At 43.7% G+C, this 14,623-nt stretch overlaps 1 protein-coding gene across 1 annotated transcript in view; it reads left to right on the forward strand.

Moving 5' to 3' along the window:
* Window positions 1-14,623, forward strand: part of Gda (guanine deaminase) — a 64,851-nt gene that overhangs the window by 24,473 nt on the left and 25,755 nt on the right. The window contains exons 2-5 of the mRNA XM_041661271.1: window positions 432-520; window positions 5,892-6,063; window positions 9,436-9,523; window positions 11,439-11,544. Of these exons, the coding sequence (XP_041517205.1) occupies window positions 432-520; window positions 5,892-6,063; window positions 9,436-9,523; window positions 11,439-11,544 (455 nt within the window). The remainder of the gene's footprint in view (window positions 1-431; window positions 521-5,891; window positions 6,064-9,435; window positions 9,524-11,438; window positions 11,545-14,623) is intronic.

The following is a 14,623-nucleotide window of genomic DNA, read 5'->3' on the forward strand; positions in this document are numbered from 1 at the left end:
TCACCAGAATCATCACATTTATTCTCCACATTAGCCTTGTAAAGTATGAGTTAGTGTTTCCCATAACAGGCTAACAGCGATGTTATTAGGTTTAAGTTGGGTGTTTGGTTTTCACAACAGTGTTTCCCTTAATCACATCAGTGAAAGAGAAATGGTGCTCCTGGTCCCCATCAGTGAGTCTTCAGAAGAGCACGTCTGAAGTCTCAGGTCTACGCTTCTGCAGATGAGAATATGTATGCATTTTGCTTTTATGGATGACCAAATGCAAACTATTGTCATTCTTCCCTCCAAATTCAATCCCATTTGGTACCAAATATCTTTTAAAATTCATTCAGCATCACTATAGTCTCCTTTGAAAACATTTGTGTTTTTAGTGTTAACAAGTGGCTATGATTTGCTAATATTCGATTCTTTCCCTTTTCCTCTTAAAGATAGTGTTTTTAGAAGAATCATCTCAGCAGGAAAAGCTGGCCAAAGAATGGTGCTTCAAACCGTGTGAGATCAGAGAGCTGAGCCACCAGTAAGTCTCTGCCAACATCTTGCCTTTTGCTGGGAGCCAGTACCAATGTTCCAGTTGTCAGAAAATACAATGAGAGAGGGAGGCTTTCTGATTAAGCAGTTGGCCACCATTGGGGAAGATGGGTGAGAGGAAAGCAATCTGAAAGACAGAAACTTTGAGGACCAGAGGCTGTGTCGTTACTTTACCAAACATCTGTTGGGCATCTTGTGTACAGTATTAAAGTCTTGGCAAGTTGTTAGCCCCAAATAAGCATGGGGGGAGAGGGATGAAGCAAGGAAACCATCAAGGAACAGAGTCTAAGGAACAACCACTCTGATGGCTTGCTTAGCGAAGATCTGTGTCCAGAGTGCATTTGAGTTGACATTTTTGTGGTCTTTAATATCTATATAAAATGTGTTTCGTGTGGTGGGCTTACTGTCTCAATAGCCTGGCTGATTTCTTTTATATAAGTGAGAGCACTTCTCTTAAGCTCAAATATTTTTATCTAATTTCAAAAGGCTATTTTTTCAAATCCAATATAAGTGGAACTGCCATTTTCATTCTAAAAATACATTTAAAGCTTGGAAGGTGACTTTAGGAAGATGCAGTGAGAAGCTCCTTTAACTAGTGATGATATAAAATAGATTGGGTGACATGTTCTGACTGGGTGGCTTCTTCCAGCAATTTATTTATAACATGAGTGGAAGAGTGGGAAGTGCCAGCATAGGCCTGTAATCCCCGCACTTGGAGGCGGAGGCAAGTTCAAGGCTAGTCTGGGTTATATATTGAGACCACACCTCAAAAAGAAAATGAGAAGTGGGGGTGGGACATGAAACTGTGGGTGTTGATTAGTGTTAGAACACATGCTTATTATATATGAAGTCCTTGGCTTTAATTCCCAGCAATGCAAAAATAAAGTTAAATAAAAATAAAGAAATATAAAAGATGGGTGGGTATTCTGATTACTGCATATAGGGTTGTATATTGTTCTTTTTCTTGATTTTTAAAAGGGTATGTCACTATTTCAGATTTAAAATGTGAAGCTGATGTTCTAAGGGAATTATGCTGATGAATATGAGATGGGGATGGGAAAAGTTGAAAAATGATGGAGGGGAGCTTCTTCATCTCCTTCTGGTACAAGCAGTGGACCACCTCTTGGCCTGTCTAATGTTGGCTCCTGATGTCTACCATCCAGCTCCAAGTCATTTTATGAATGGTGAACTGACTTCTAACCTTGGCCTCACTGACAAGTTGCAAGTCTGTAATTATCCCTGAGCTGCGTCTTGCTCTCTGTAAAATGAGGTGGTGCATTTAAGGACATTGATTCCACCTGCTTCTCTCACATCCCACACTCTGCATCTTTATCTCGCAAGCCCCAGACTCACCCTTGAGTATGTGGACTTGGCTAATGTCATGTGCCAGTGCTTCCTGTGTTGGGGCAAAGCTACACAGGATGCAGTGAGTCCTTCGATAGCCTGTCTTCTGCTCTTGAAAATGGCACCCTCAAACACCGCCTTTGCCTTTGCCTCTTGCTCCTGCTAGCACACAGGGGTTTCCCTTGAATTAAAAAAAAGTGAAGTCCCCTGACTTTCACTGGCAAAGATGCCCAGTTCTCTCTCCATCATCCATATCTGGAGTGCAGCACTCCTCAGCACCTTGGACAGAACTAAAGCAGCCTGAGACTGGGAGTGAATCCCTTTGATGTTGAATGCCATGGGCTCACCGCAGTAGAGGACCCATAGTCTCTCTGAGGCTTCACACATCTTGCCTTCAGATTTTTGTTACTGGTCACTTCCCTGCCTCCTTTTTTACTCTCTCTGATATCTCTGTATCCTGGGTCTCCTCTATTTTCTTGACAACAGTTCTGCCAATGTCAATCATCACCACCCTCTCTTCCTCTCTCATTCTTAAGTGAATACTGGTGCTCAAGAGTTAGCCTCATTTCTACAGAAAATTTCTGGCATTAGGCAGCTTGTAGAAAAGTTTCTCAACCCCGAATCCTGTCTTTAATTCTTGTGACTGCTTACCCCACATCTTCAGTAACTTCCTGGACACCTAGAGGCCACAAGCTAGAGTCTAGCTAGGGTTTTGAGTGTGTCCATATGCTAGAAGTTGGACCCAGTGCAAAGATGTTGAGAAGTAGTGAGTTTTGAGAGGAGGGACCTGGTTAGAGATGATTGTTGGTGATCTTGCAAAGTGAGGGAGTCCTCGAGAGAATGTATTCTATTAAGGTGAGTCTACCTCGTACAGTTGGTTTATTCTGTATGCAGCTGGTTATGTGTATAGTTCTCTGTGTGTTGTCATGCAAGAAAGTATGTCTTGCCTAAGTAATGCATATACATTTTCAGAAGTTTGAGCTATATAAGCCTCTTTTAAAAAGCAAAGTATCCACCCTTAGGTAGTTGGTTACAGAAATAGGAAACAGTCTACTGCATCATACTGTGACATTTGGCTTAAACTTACATCACGAGACCCTACACACCTGACTCTTCAACCAGGTTCTCTGACATTTTTGCGTTCGCCCTCATATGCTCAACCTGTCTCTCTGACTCATCTCATTTCCCTCTAGGGAGTGATAAAATATGAAATTCTTCCTCTCATGTTTGGTCACTTGCTTTTCTGTTCCCATTACCATGACCTTTATTTAGTCGTGTTTTTTTCCCTTTGTGTGTGTTTTTATAGAAATGTGCATGTGTATATGCATGCACACATGTAGAAGCCAGAGTTTGTCATTCTCCACTATTGCTCAGGGAGGGCCCCTTTATTGAAATCCAGAGCTTATCAGTTCAGTTGGTATACTCAGCATATTCTGGGGGTCCCTTATCACTGCCTCCCCTGTGCTGGGATTAAAGGGGAGCTACTATGCTCTCCTGGTATTTATGTGGGTGTTAGAAATTCGAACCCTGGTCCATATGCTTGTCCAGGAAACACTTTATTCACTGGACCTTCTCTCTGGCCCCTCAACATCGTATTTTGGTAGTGATTCATGTTATTGTAAGAGTAGTTGCTTTTGTTTTCCTGTTGAATAGTATTCCATTAGGACTCAGTTCGTTCATCTGTTTTTTTTTTTCCATGACAGTTTTTAATATTGTTTTCAGTTTGGGGCTATGAGCTGAACAAAGCTGCTGCAAACATTCTTGCCCAACCTTTTATAAACTTAAGCTTTATTCTCCTGAGGAGACGCTTAGGGGCGAAATTATTCACCAAGAGCCTCTGTGTGATGAGATCTCTCTGTCTCTGTCTCAGTATCTCTCTGAAACACACATGCCCCTAATATCTTGAGATATCATAAAGTCTCTGAAGGTGGAATGATGTCTTACTTCTCTGTAGACTCCCCACAAGTCTTCACAGAGTTTCCTAAACACGTTTGGGAAACACCATCTAATGAGCACCAGACTGCTGTGAACTCTAAGATATTTCAGTTTCCGGTGGTAGGGGAAGTAAGAGTCCCAAGGACAGAGGTACCCAGAGGGGACAGTACTGACACATTTCACGTTGTAGATGCCCTTGATGCCTTCCTACATACTCATGAGGTGTCACTGTTCTTTGTCACATAGAGTGTAGCGAACAAGACTACTGAGCCTAGAGGGGAGCTGCCAAGGTCAAGACTTCTCTCCAAAGCTCACAAGTTATTGGTTCGCTTTTCCAAGCTAATGATATTTCCCCAGCTTACATTTGTTGTTATATAAATGAGAACACTGGGGCTGGAGAGATGGCTCAGAGGTTAACAGCCCTGACTGCTTTTCAAGAAGTCCTGAGTTCAATTCCTGGCAACTGCATGGTGGCTCATGCAATGAGATCTGATGCCCTCTTCTGGTGTTCAGGAAAACATGATATATATATATCCAATAAATAAATCTTTAAAAAAATGAGAACACCATTGTCCCACTCCACATGTTGAGCACATCATCTTATCACCACTACTGGCATTTGCTGATGCTTTTGTTTGCTAGGTTCCACTCTTGTATGCAATAACTCAATCCCCACAATTCTATGACCACAACCCTCTCCTCATTTTTCATATAGTGAAGGTGATAAACAGGGAGACTAGGTCACATGACGCACATCCCACTGCTTGTTAATGGTGGAGCCTCACTCAGGCAGTCTGATCTAGCATATGAATATATGTATGTAACTGCTATAGCAAGCAGCCTACCATCACTGACACAGTGCTCAGGGAAAACTGTGTCCAGCACTAGTACATATAAACCCTCAGTAAGCGTTAGCTGCTTGCCTCACAGCCTCATTCCTATTTCTAGCTCTCCTTCTAACACAGAGCATTTTAAAGCTGCTCTTGTGTGCATCTTACATCTGGATATATGGATGCATCACATTTGCTGGCTCAGGGTTTCTTCTTATGGTGTCGAGTTCAAGTTCTATGGGTGATGGTCCAGGTGTTCTAGGTAAGAGCAGTGGAGTAGATATCATCCCTTAATAGATATGTGTTTGGATGAGTTGATGCGTTGAATTCCCAGGGGAACTGAATTAGCTCTTTAGATGAGCTTTATGAGTCTGCTAGCATTTGCTTTCCTTCCTCCTGTGGATAGTGCTTCTGAAAACTTAAAAATATCTATCCAGAACCCGTCGGTATAAAAATAAACAGAAATGTGTCTGGGGGAGGCTCAGCCAATCAGAAGCACGAGTGGTGCATGCCTGCCTTCTCAGCACTCAGGAGGTGGAGGCAGGAGTAGCATGAGTTCAGTGCCAGCCTGGGCTCTACCTCAAAGTCATGTCTCCAAAAGGAAAGGAAAAGAGTTGAAGCAGGAGGAGGGTGACAGCATCACAACCCCTCCGTACTTCACCTTCACACTAACAGTCCATGTCTGCACTCTCCTGGCAAAGACCAGGGATCTCCAAGCAGCCCAGGCATGTTCTTGATGCTTCTGTTGAGAGTTCATCCTTGGGACACATGGAGGACAGGATTTCTTGCAGTCTTCTAAGATGAAGGGGACCACTGAGCCTTGAGTTATTGGTTTCATCTTTATCCCCCTATTGTGACATGTGTCTTTGTCCCTTAGCCCAGTTCTTGACGCTTGAAGACCCTATTCCCACCTCCACTCTCTGTCCAGTTGGAAGAACAGAGTCATAGGATGTGGCCATGGCTTCTCTCCTTTCTTCTGCTATGGTGACTCAGCATCTGTGCACTTCTGTGCTTTCTTCTGCTACAGCAGCTCAGCTTCTGTGCACTTGTGCGTTTTCCTTCCCTCCACCACCTCTGACTAGAGCTGCAACAATTGTAACGTAGGTGCTCTCTCTTCTAGCAGAATTTTATCCTTATTTTCTGGTCTCTTTTTTAAAAAAAAGAAAATTTCGAGTTGTAAATGTACAGGACAAACAAAACCCTTGCCTAAAGATGCTCTCCAGTGATTTCCTTCTTCTCTTTACTTCCCAGCGAGTTCTTCATGCCGGGCCTGGTTGATACACACATCCATGCTCCTCAGTACGCCTTTGCTGGAAGCAATGTAGACCTGCCACTGCTGGAGTGGCTGAACAAGTACACATTTCCTACAGAACAGAGGTTCCAGAGCACTGACCTCGCTGAAGAAGTCTACACCAGAGTTGTTGTGAGTATCCTGTGTGGGGGTGCTGCGTAATGCCTGATCATTCACACGAACATTCATTTCTAGTTATAAACACTTCAGTTATAAAAGTGTTAAGCGAGAGACGGGCTGTGGCAACATTCATTTTTAAGTCCTCTCATAAGCCACTGAGCCTGCCACCCTCGCAGTGGCAAGGAGAGAATGTGAGTGTAATGACCCTAGCTTTCGTCTGGTGGATTCTACTACAGCTCTCTTATTCTTGTCTTCCGGGTGTGCTCTCTCACTGCCGCCAATTCATAGTGCTGTTCTGAGGACCATCTGGAGTATCCATGTGACCTTCAGAAGGTTCCGTGACTCACTGTCCCCATCTGTAAAACTCATATAGCACTAAAACCTCCTTGATGGAGTGTTATGATAATTCATGAGATTGATATTTGGGAGGTCCTTTAAACAGTACCTAGCATATGGTAAGAGCTGCATTTTGTTATTTGTTTAATGCTCAAGGAAAAATTAAATTTCAAACTGCTTTTGGGAGGATATCACATCGTTTTATTAGGTTGGCAAGGACGGAAGCTAGGATGATCTCACATTACAGAAAAGGTGGGGATGGGATATGAGCACTGACGGCGTTAGTGGGAACACTGTAGCCAATTCAGTCCCGATCAGGGACTGCTGTGTGTGCCCCACTGTTATGTTGAGGGCTGGGAAAATGGGCCACGTTCTCCTCTTTTATAAAACCTAGCTCCAGAATAAGAGCACACCCAGAAACTGGAATGCAAATGCTTTTCATCTTGCCCCTGCCTCCTACAGTGAACTCTTCGGACCGTACTCCTGGGTTCTTGCAGGACTGACCAGTGGTTCTTCTGTGGTACTGGCTACATGCCTTCTGCATGAACTGGCCTGGCTCTCCTGCCGGTTCCTTGTCTTGTATCATTCCAGGCTTACAAAGTAGAAACAGGCACGTACATTCATTCAGTTGTCTTGCTTAGTTAAGATTGTGAGGCTGACCTTTTAGCCTGCATCCACATGGCAGTAGAAAACTGAGAAGGGCGAAAAGCTGGTTATGAATTAGCTAGCACACTGTGTTAATGAATTGTGTTAACCACACCAAATCTTTATCTTCACAATGTATTTATACCTCACATTGTTCTAAAACGGGTTTGAAATTGCTTCAAATTGCATAGGATGGAACAAAAGAAAATGAGTCATCAAATCACAGAAAAGGAAAAAGAGGGGAAGGGAAAACTAAAACCCAAAGTCAATGTTCGCTCTTGGGAGAGGCTGTCACAAATTTTGCTCTGTTTCTAGCACGTGATGAAGACATGGAAATCAGAAATGAAATTCACACTATGTGTGTGATTTTGAGAGCCACATTTGTTGAAATCAAAGCAATCTATTCTTTATACTGAAGTTAAAAAATTAATTCTGACATTGCTTAATGTGGATGGACATCATGCTATCAAAATACATTTGTAAAGATTGTTAGGGGTAGGAGAGAGAGAAAAGGAAAATGAGAGAGAGAGAGAGAGAGAGAGAGAGAGGAGAAAGGAAGAGAAAATTTCACCTCAAGAGACCTTGAGAGAGAGAGAGAGAGCTTCAAGGATTATATATCCTTCAAGCAAAGTCTCTATATATTTCTTCATCATAAATATAGGTATTTATTTATTTTTTTTAATTTTTTAATTTATTTATATTAAAGATTTCTGTCTCTTCCCCGCCACCGCCTCCCATTTCCCTCCCCCTCCCCCAATTAAGTCCCCCCCCCAGCCCGAAAAGCAATCAGGGTTCCCTGTCCTGTGGGAAGTTCAAGGAACCCCCACCTCCATCCAGGTCCAGTAAGTTGAGCATCCAAACTGCCTAGGCTCCCACAAAGCCAGTGCGTGCAGTAGGATCAGAAACCCATTGCCGGGGCTGGAGAGATGGCTCAGAGGTTAGGAGCACTGCCTGCTCTTCCAAAGGTCCTGAGTTCAATTCCCAGCAACCACATGGTGGCTCACAACCATCTCTAATGATATCTGGTGCCCTCTTCTGGCCTGCAGGCATACACACAGACAGAATATTGTATACATAATAAATAAATAAATATTTAAAAAAAAAAAAAAAGAAACCCATTGCCATTGTAGCTGGCCTGGGTCTCAAAATATAGGTATTTAAAGTCAGTGAGCCTAGAAACAGTCTATTCCTGACAAATATTTATTTGCCAAATTTGGCCTATGGTTCTGGTTATGAACAGGCCTACACATGTTGACAGAAATGGGAATGGAGCTGACCTCTGCTTGAGAGAGCTGGCATTTCTCCTTCATGCCCCCCCTCTCCCCCATTCCCTCCTCTTCCTTCCTCCTTCCCTCCCTGTGTTCTCCCTGTCTTGTCACTTGACTGGACTTTGCACAGATTTCTGAATCTTCTAAGTGTTTTTAGTTCATTCCAGACAAACGTGAAACTACAGCTTCTCATTTAGCTCAGGCTTTTCCTCATGAGAACCCAGGCTGGAGGACTTGCCTCACACCACATCAGCACTGCTGGGCTGAAAAACTTCACTATAGGATTAACTTTGGAGGGAGCAAACAGGCCCCAGGGTCGCTGTGAGAACATTATCTTCCAGCCATTCATTGTCAGCTTCTTCAAGTTGTTCAGCTTCTTCAGGAACTGTGGGAATGGCATACTTGATGCTCTGGTGAAAGAGACTGAGGACCCTGGAGGTCAGCTGGATCATCACGTGCCTTTCTTCATCTTGTTTGGGCGGGATTTGTGCCCTTTTCACACTTAAGAGTGACTCCCTACACAGAGGTTAGGAATGCTTGGGTGACTTCTACAGGGAGGAGGAAGTGACTGCATGGGTACCAGCCAGAGTCCTGCCAGCACGCCCAGGCATCCACCCTCTTCTCGAGGTCTCCGGGTTCTTCTCTGGTCTCTCTTCTGCAGTCATCTCATCTTGGGTTTTTCTTGGGGGCTAAGCCCTGGTGCTCCCATTTATCATTGTGCGAGTAGAAATTGGCTGAGGATAAAGACGTAATGATCGTTGTTCTGCCAGGTGGAAGCGGAAGTCTGGCTGAATCAATTTACTTTGTCATACAGAGCAAAGTCCCATTTGTATGCTCACAGATAAATAAAACTTAAATATTCTCAAAGAATCCGAAGGACCAAGGAGTTAATTGGCACCCCATTTTGTGACCTCTGAAACACAACTAGGAGATTAAAAATACCAATTTCTCCTTAAGTTCTCACTTTGAGACCATAAATACTTTTGCCATTTACTGAGGTCTCTTCCACATCAAGATGGCATACCTTTCAATAGACACATGTTAAAATTAAAAAGCAGACTTCTGTTTCCATCCGTGTGTGCCATGTGACTCTTCTGAGCACGTGCAATTCGGGACTTTTGTGGTTTATTTTCAGAGGAGAACACTAAAGAACGGTACAACCACAGCCTGCTACTTTGGAACAATTCACACTGACTCATCCCTGATCCTTGCGGAAATTACAGGTGAGCAGCTGAGAGCAGGATTTATGGGCACATCAAGCAAAGACAGCCAGACCATGCCTGGCAATAGTTCATGCTCCGTAGGAAGCCATGCCTTCAGATCTAGAATTTGAGCATTTGCACTTTGTATTTTTTGCAAGTCACTGCATGCCTGGGGATATTCCTTGGCTCTTCTAGTGAGTTGTTATTGTTTAAAGAATTTAATTATTTCTATATGAATTCTGGTCCCAAGGTGATGTTTATAGATCTGAATTTTGTATATCAATTTGGTGTTTTTTTTTTTTAAGAGCACATTTATTGTAGCTGTAGGAAGAGTTTATTACATTATAATTAACAGACAGGTCTTGGTGGTTAGCTAGATCCAGGGCATGGTGCTAGATGCCAGAAGCATTGTCTTAGTTTAGTAACATGTGTAATTCTGTTACTAGATCCCAAACAGCATATAAAATACTCCACTCTAAATAGCCTTCTACATCTACTGGTGCCCTCATAGCACAGGTAGATTAAGTAAAGCTCAAAGGTGTGCACATATCCAAGACCGCAGAGCTGGGAAGCAAAATTGAGCCTGGATCTAGGTGGCTGATTCTACACATACCCAGCACAGTGCCTGGCATTTAGCAGGCACTTGGTAAACACGGTTGACTGATGATGTATTTACCCTGATGTTGGGTTCCAGCATAGTTTATACCAAATGCCTAATGGCTGACGCTGAAAACAAAAACAAAAGTTCTCAGAAGAGGCAAAAACACCCTGTCTGGAATGCTTCCATAGACGTGACCTTTAGCTGCTTGGAAGAGGGAGAGGCGAAAATGAGGAAATGAGATGGACATGGGAGTGGGGGCAGAGATGTTGATGATAGAGACAGGAAATAGCATGGCTTAAAGAAAGGGGGGATTCATTGGCTGGTCAGAAAGGAGTGGAAGGTGGGCAGGTTTCGACCACAGAGAGGCCTTGAACATGCATCAGAGACTCAAGAGGTCTCAAGCCAGATAAGGGATATGATGAGAGCAGCATGTTAAGGAATTAATCTGATGACTAGATGTTAAAATAACTTGCAGAGAGAGTGGCAGGAAGCCTTCTGAAAGACTTCGGACAGTGAGAAGACATTGTAACACAGCCCCACCTTCATAGGGCAACCGAAGTAAGAGTTTCTCCAGCACATGTGATGAGGTCCTTCATTGCCAGCGGCTGCTAGGCCTAGCAGTCAGTCAATGGTAAACAATGCTGTGACAGTCCGGAAGAACCACGGCATGTTCATCTGAGCACCATGAGCCTTGTGCATAGTTCTTTGTGTATTTCTTACAATCCCGCTCAGAGCAGAGGACTCTGGGACCCTGGTGTCTAGATCTCAGATGATAGCTACCATCTTGGGGTAACCACAGGGGTGAGGAATCAAATCTAAGTCGATCACCCAGCATCCATGTCCTTTCATTTTATATGCTGTCCTTTTTCTAGAAAAGAGACCCAACATGCACGGAGAGGATCTTGATCCAGGGATGGCAGGAGAGTAACAGATAGGAGGGAAATGAGTGCAGGAAAAAGATAAAAAATGGTATATTGAGAATATTAATGTATTTTCTAGGATCCGAGGTTATTCCCTCTTGTACCATGTGAGAAGATGAGTGTCAAGATAGTTATGACATTGGTAGAAATAAAGACAAAGTGTATAGTCAAAAGGAAAAGGTAAATAGGAAGTATAAAATACCCAATTGTTTTCCAGCAGGCTGGGAGCTGGGTGGAAGCCATTTGTTCTTTGAAATTAATGGCTTTGTTATTGTCACAGTATGAAGACTGAGTGATGACTCTTAACATTCTTATGTTTTCAGGATAATTTTAATTTAAAAGTGTTTTTAGACTTCTCAGAAAAAGTGTCAAAAAAGAAACATGTCTTCAGATTCTTTCTTTGTGTGCTCCACAGATAAATTTGGACAGCGAGCCTTTGTGGGCAAAGTCTGCATGGACTTGAATGACACTGTTCCAGAATACAAGGAAAGCACCGAGGAGTCGGTCAAGGAGACAGAGAGGTAGTGTGCCTGGGGTTTCCATCTGTATGGATGGCGCTGGACAGAGAGGGGAAAGTAGACACCATAAGGACCCAGTTGAGATTTGAGCACGGTGACAGACTATTCCACTTGCTGCAGTATCTTGTTAGTCCACAGTGCTCAAAAATGTGACGGTGGTCAGTGGTTGGCTCACAGAGCTGTCCTCTGTAGACTGGACTTGACCCTCAGAAAGATCCACAAGGTGTCTTTTTTCATGATAAGAAAACTGAGCCCGGCATAGCCTGATTGACTTGCCCACAGCCATTGGAGCAGCCCACTTACCATCAATCTGATGTAATGCCAGAGATAATCATTTCACAGAGAGAAATGGTTTCTTTGGGGTTATTGTTCTAGAGGCTCCAGCACATGATCGAGTGGTCATGTGATGAGGCAGGAGTGACTATAGGATACACTGTTCACCTCATAAACCAGGAAAAACGGACAATCAGAGAGAGAAAATTGGCCGTAATTCCAAAATGCCTTCTGGGGGCACATGGCCAACGGCCCAGTGATCTTCTAGCAGACTCTGCTTCCTAAGATACCCCACTTCCCAATAGCACTGAGCTGGGGACCAAGCTTTGACACATGGAGCTTTGTGGGACACTCATCTGAACCATTTATTAGTATAGATTAAAGCATCAGAGCCAGGATTTAACAGAGTAAAGAATCTCTACGACTTAAAATGTAGAATTTCTTGTAGCGCAACACGGATCTTAAGTCATGCTTAGTATGGAAAGGAGAGGCAGGAGGTGTATTCAAGAATTTTTTACTCATGCACACGCCCAAGAATAATGGTGCGAGGAGCCAATTACAGAAAACATGTGAGACATTATGGGAAACGTTCCATTTACAGGTGGGTGAAAGACATTTCAGTAAAAATAGTCAGGCTGAGTGGTGCACCCCTGCAATCCAAGTGTGTGGGAGACTGAGAAGAAAGGATCACGAGTTCTAAGCCAGCCTTAGCCATATAGTAAGACACTCTCTAAAAAAAATTACCAAAAATTATGTTCTTCCCTGGCATAAAGCATAAAGAAGCCCAATGAGGTGTGAAGCTGAGACATTATCTTTAGTAAAACCTCCCAAAGACATTGATGTGAGACTTTACTCTGTATCCTTTCAGTTGGTTTTGTAAAAAAAATTTATTGATTCTTTGTGATTTTGCAGCATGCACCCAGATCCCACTCATCTCCCTGTTCCATCCCTCCACCCTCTGTCCTATGACCTTCCCCCCAAAACAAAAGAGAGAGAGAGAGAGAACTTTGGCATGGAAGCTGTAGTGTGGTCCAGTGAGTCACACAGTATACACCTTAGTTCATACATCTTTACTTGTAAGTGTTCTTTCCACTGGATCAATGTGTTATAGCACTATTCTTTTATCCTACTATAGAAAAAGAATAAAATCTGCATGCATTCTGGAATGACCCCAAAATGTGTAAATACAGAACTAGAAAAACTCCTCCCAGCACTGTTACATGAGGAGGTGAAAAGCAGACATAGAACAAGAAAGCTGTATTCCTTTTCAAAAAGGATTTATTTATTTATTATGTATACGATGTTCTGCCTGCATGTATGTCTGCACACCAGGAGAGGGCACCAGATCTCATTATAGATGGCTGTGTGCCACCATGTGGTTGCTGGGAATTGAACTCAGGACCTCTGGAAGAGCAGCCAGAGCTCTATCCTCTGAGCCTCTCTCCAGCCCCGGTTGTATTCCTTATATGCCTTTATTCCACATCTGTGGACTCTTGGACAATAGATCCTTTTTTGTAAAAGGTCTAGACACATTCGACGGTGATACACAGGCAAGAGAGACACTGAATGGTAGAGACCAACGCCTATTATAAAGCCACTGGGTGTAGAGTGAGTTCACCAAGGATGTGAACTGCCTGTTTTGGGCTGATCTATACCTCAAAGGAGTGAGCACATGTGCGCACAGAAGTGTCAAAACACGGTGTGGACAGAGACAACACGACAGGTCCACGTGACCTGTCCTCCAACGTGACTGCTTCTCAAGCTGCCACTCACAGATGCCAAATACAAAACAGGTGCCCTGGACACACCAGTGTTGGCCTCAGGACAGAACTCCAAAAAGTCTGCTTGCAAGGGTGTTCTCAGTGCTATCCTCCAAGTTCAGTCCAGCAGGCCTGTGGGTGATTTACAGGTAGCAATCAGGGCATAGAATGGAAGCCTAGGACTCAAGCCAGGTTAGTTTGTTAGGTTTGGCAGAGATACCCAGGATGAATGGAGTCTCATCTATACACAAGCCACATTGCACCACAGTGGGGAACCCTGAAAACTCACTCCAGCTGAGGTTTTGTTCCACATGGACACTTGGCTCATTGGCTTGCAGGACAGGCCTAGAGAGATGGCTCAGCAGCGCAGGGTTTGGCTTTGGTTCCCAGGGCACACATGGCTGCTCATACATCTGTAACTCCAGTCTCAGGGAAACCAATGCCTTCTGATCTTCACAGGCACCTCATACAGGTGATATACTCATAAATGCAGGTCAATACATACATGGGATAAAACTAGCAAAAGAACCCAAAGGTCTTCTGTTCTGTGAGGAGACAGGATGAGCCCAGGCTCTGTGTCCAGCCCCTCTGATCTCCAGATGTTATATTTGCAGTTCTTCTTCAGCTGTTCTGGGAGTTGCAAGAAAGAAAGAGGCAGAGGGCCGTGTCACCGAGGCTATCAGAGGGGGCTTGTCCCACACCTGACGTAACTACCGAATGTAGGTGCGGGAAGTGTGGTATACAGTACAGTTGATCAACTATGAGAAAAACCAAAGTTCTGACAACATGATGAACTTTAAAATGGCTATGCCAAGGAAAAAAGACCAAACACAAAAGGGAGCACGTTATAAACCTTCGTTTATATTGAATGTATAGAAACTGCAAGTCCACGAGACAGAAAATGGAGAGGTTTGCTCGTGCTGGTGCTGGGGGGCGGGGCACTGCCCAACTCCTGCCTATAGACCCAGGGGATCTCACTCTGGCGATGAGAATTCAAAGACTGTATTATTACGGTAACTCCGCAACCCAGCAAATTGGCTACATTTATT

Source organism: Microtus oregoni, unplaced genomic scaffold (genome assembly GCF_018167655.1).
Source record: "Microtus oregoni isolate MIOR12 unplaced genomic scaffold, Mior012 000012F_ref0000307, whole genome shotgun sequence".
Taxonomy (NCBI): domain Eukaryota; kingdom Metazoa; phylum Chordata; class Mammalia; order Rodentia; family Cricetidae; genus Microtus; species Microtus oregoni.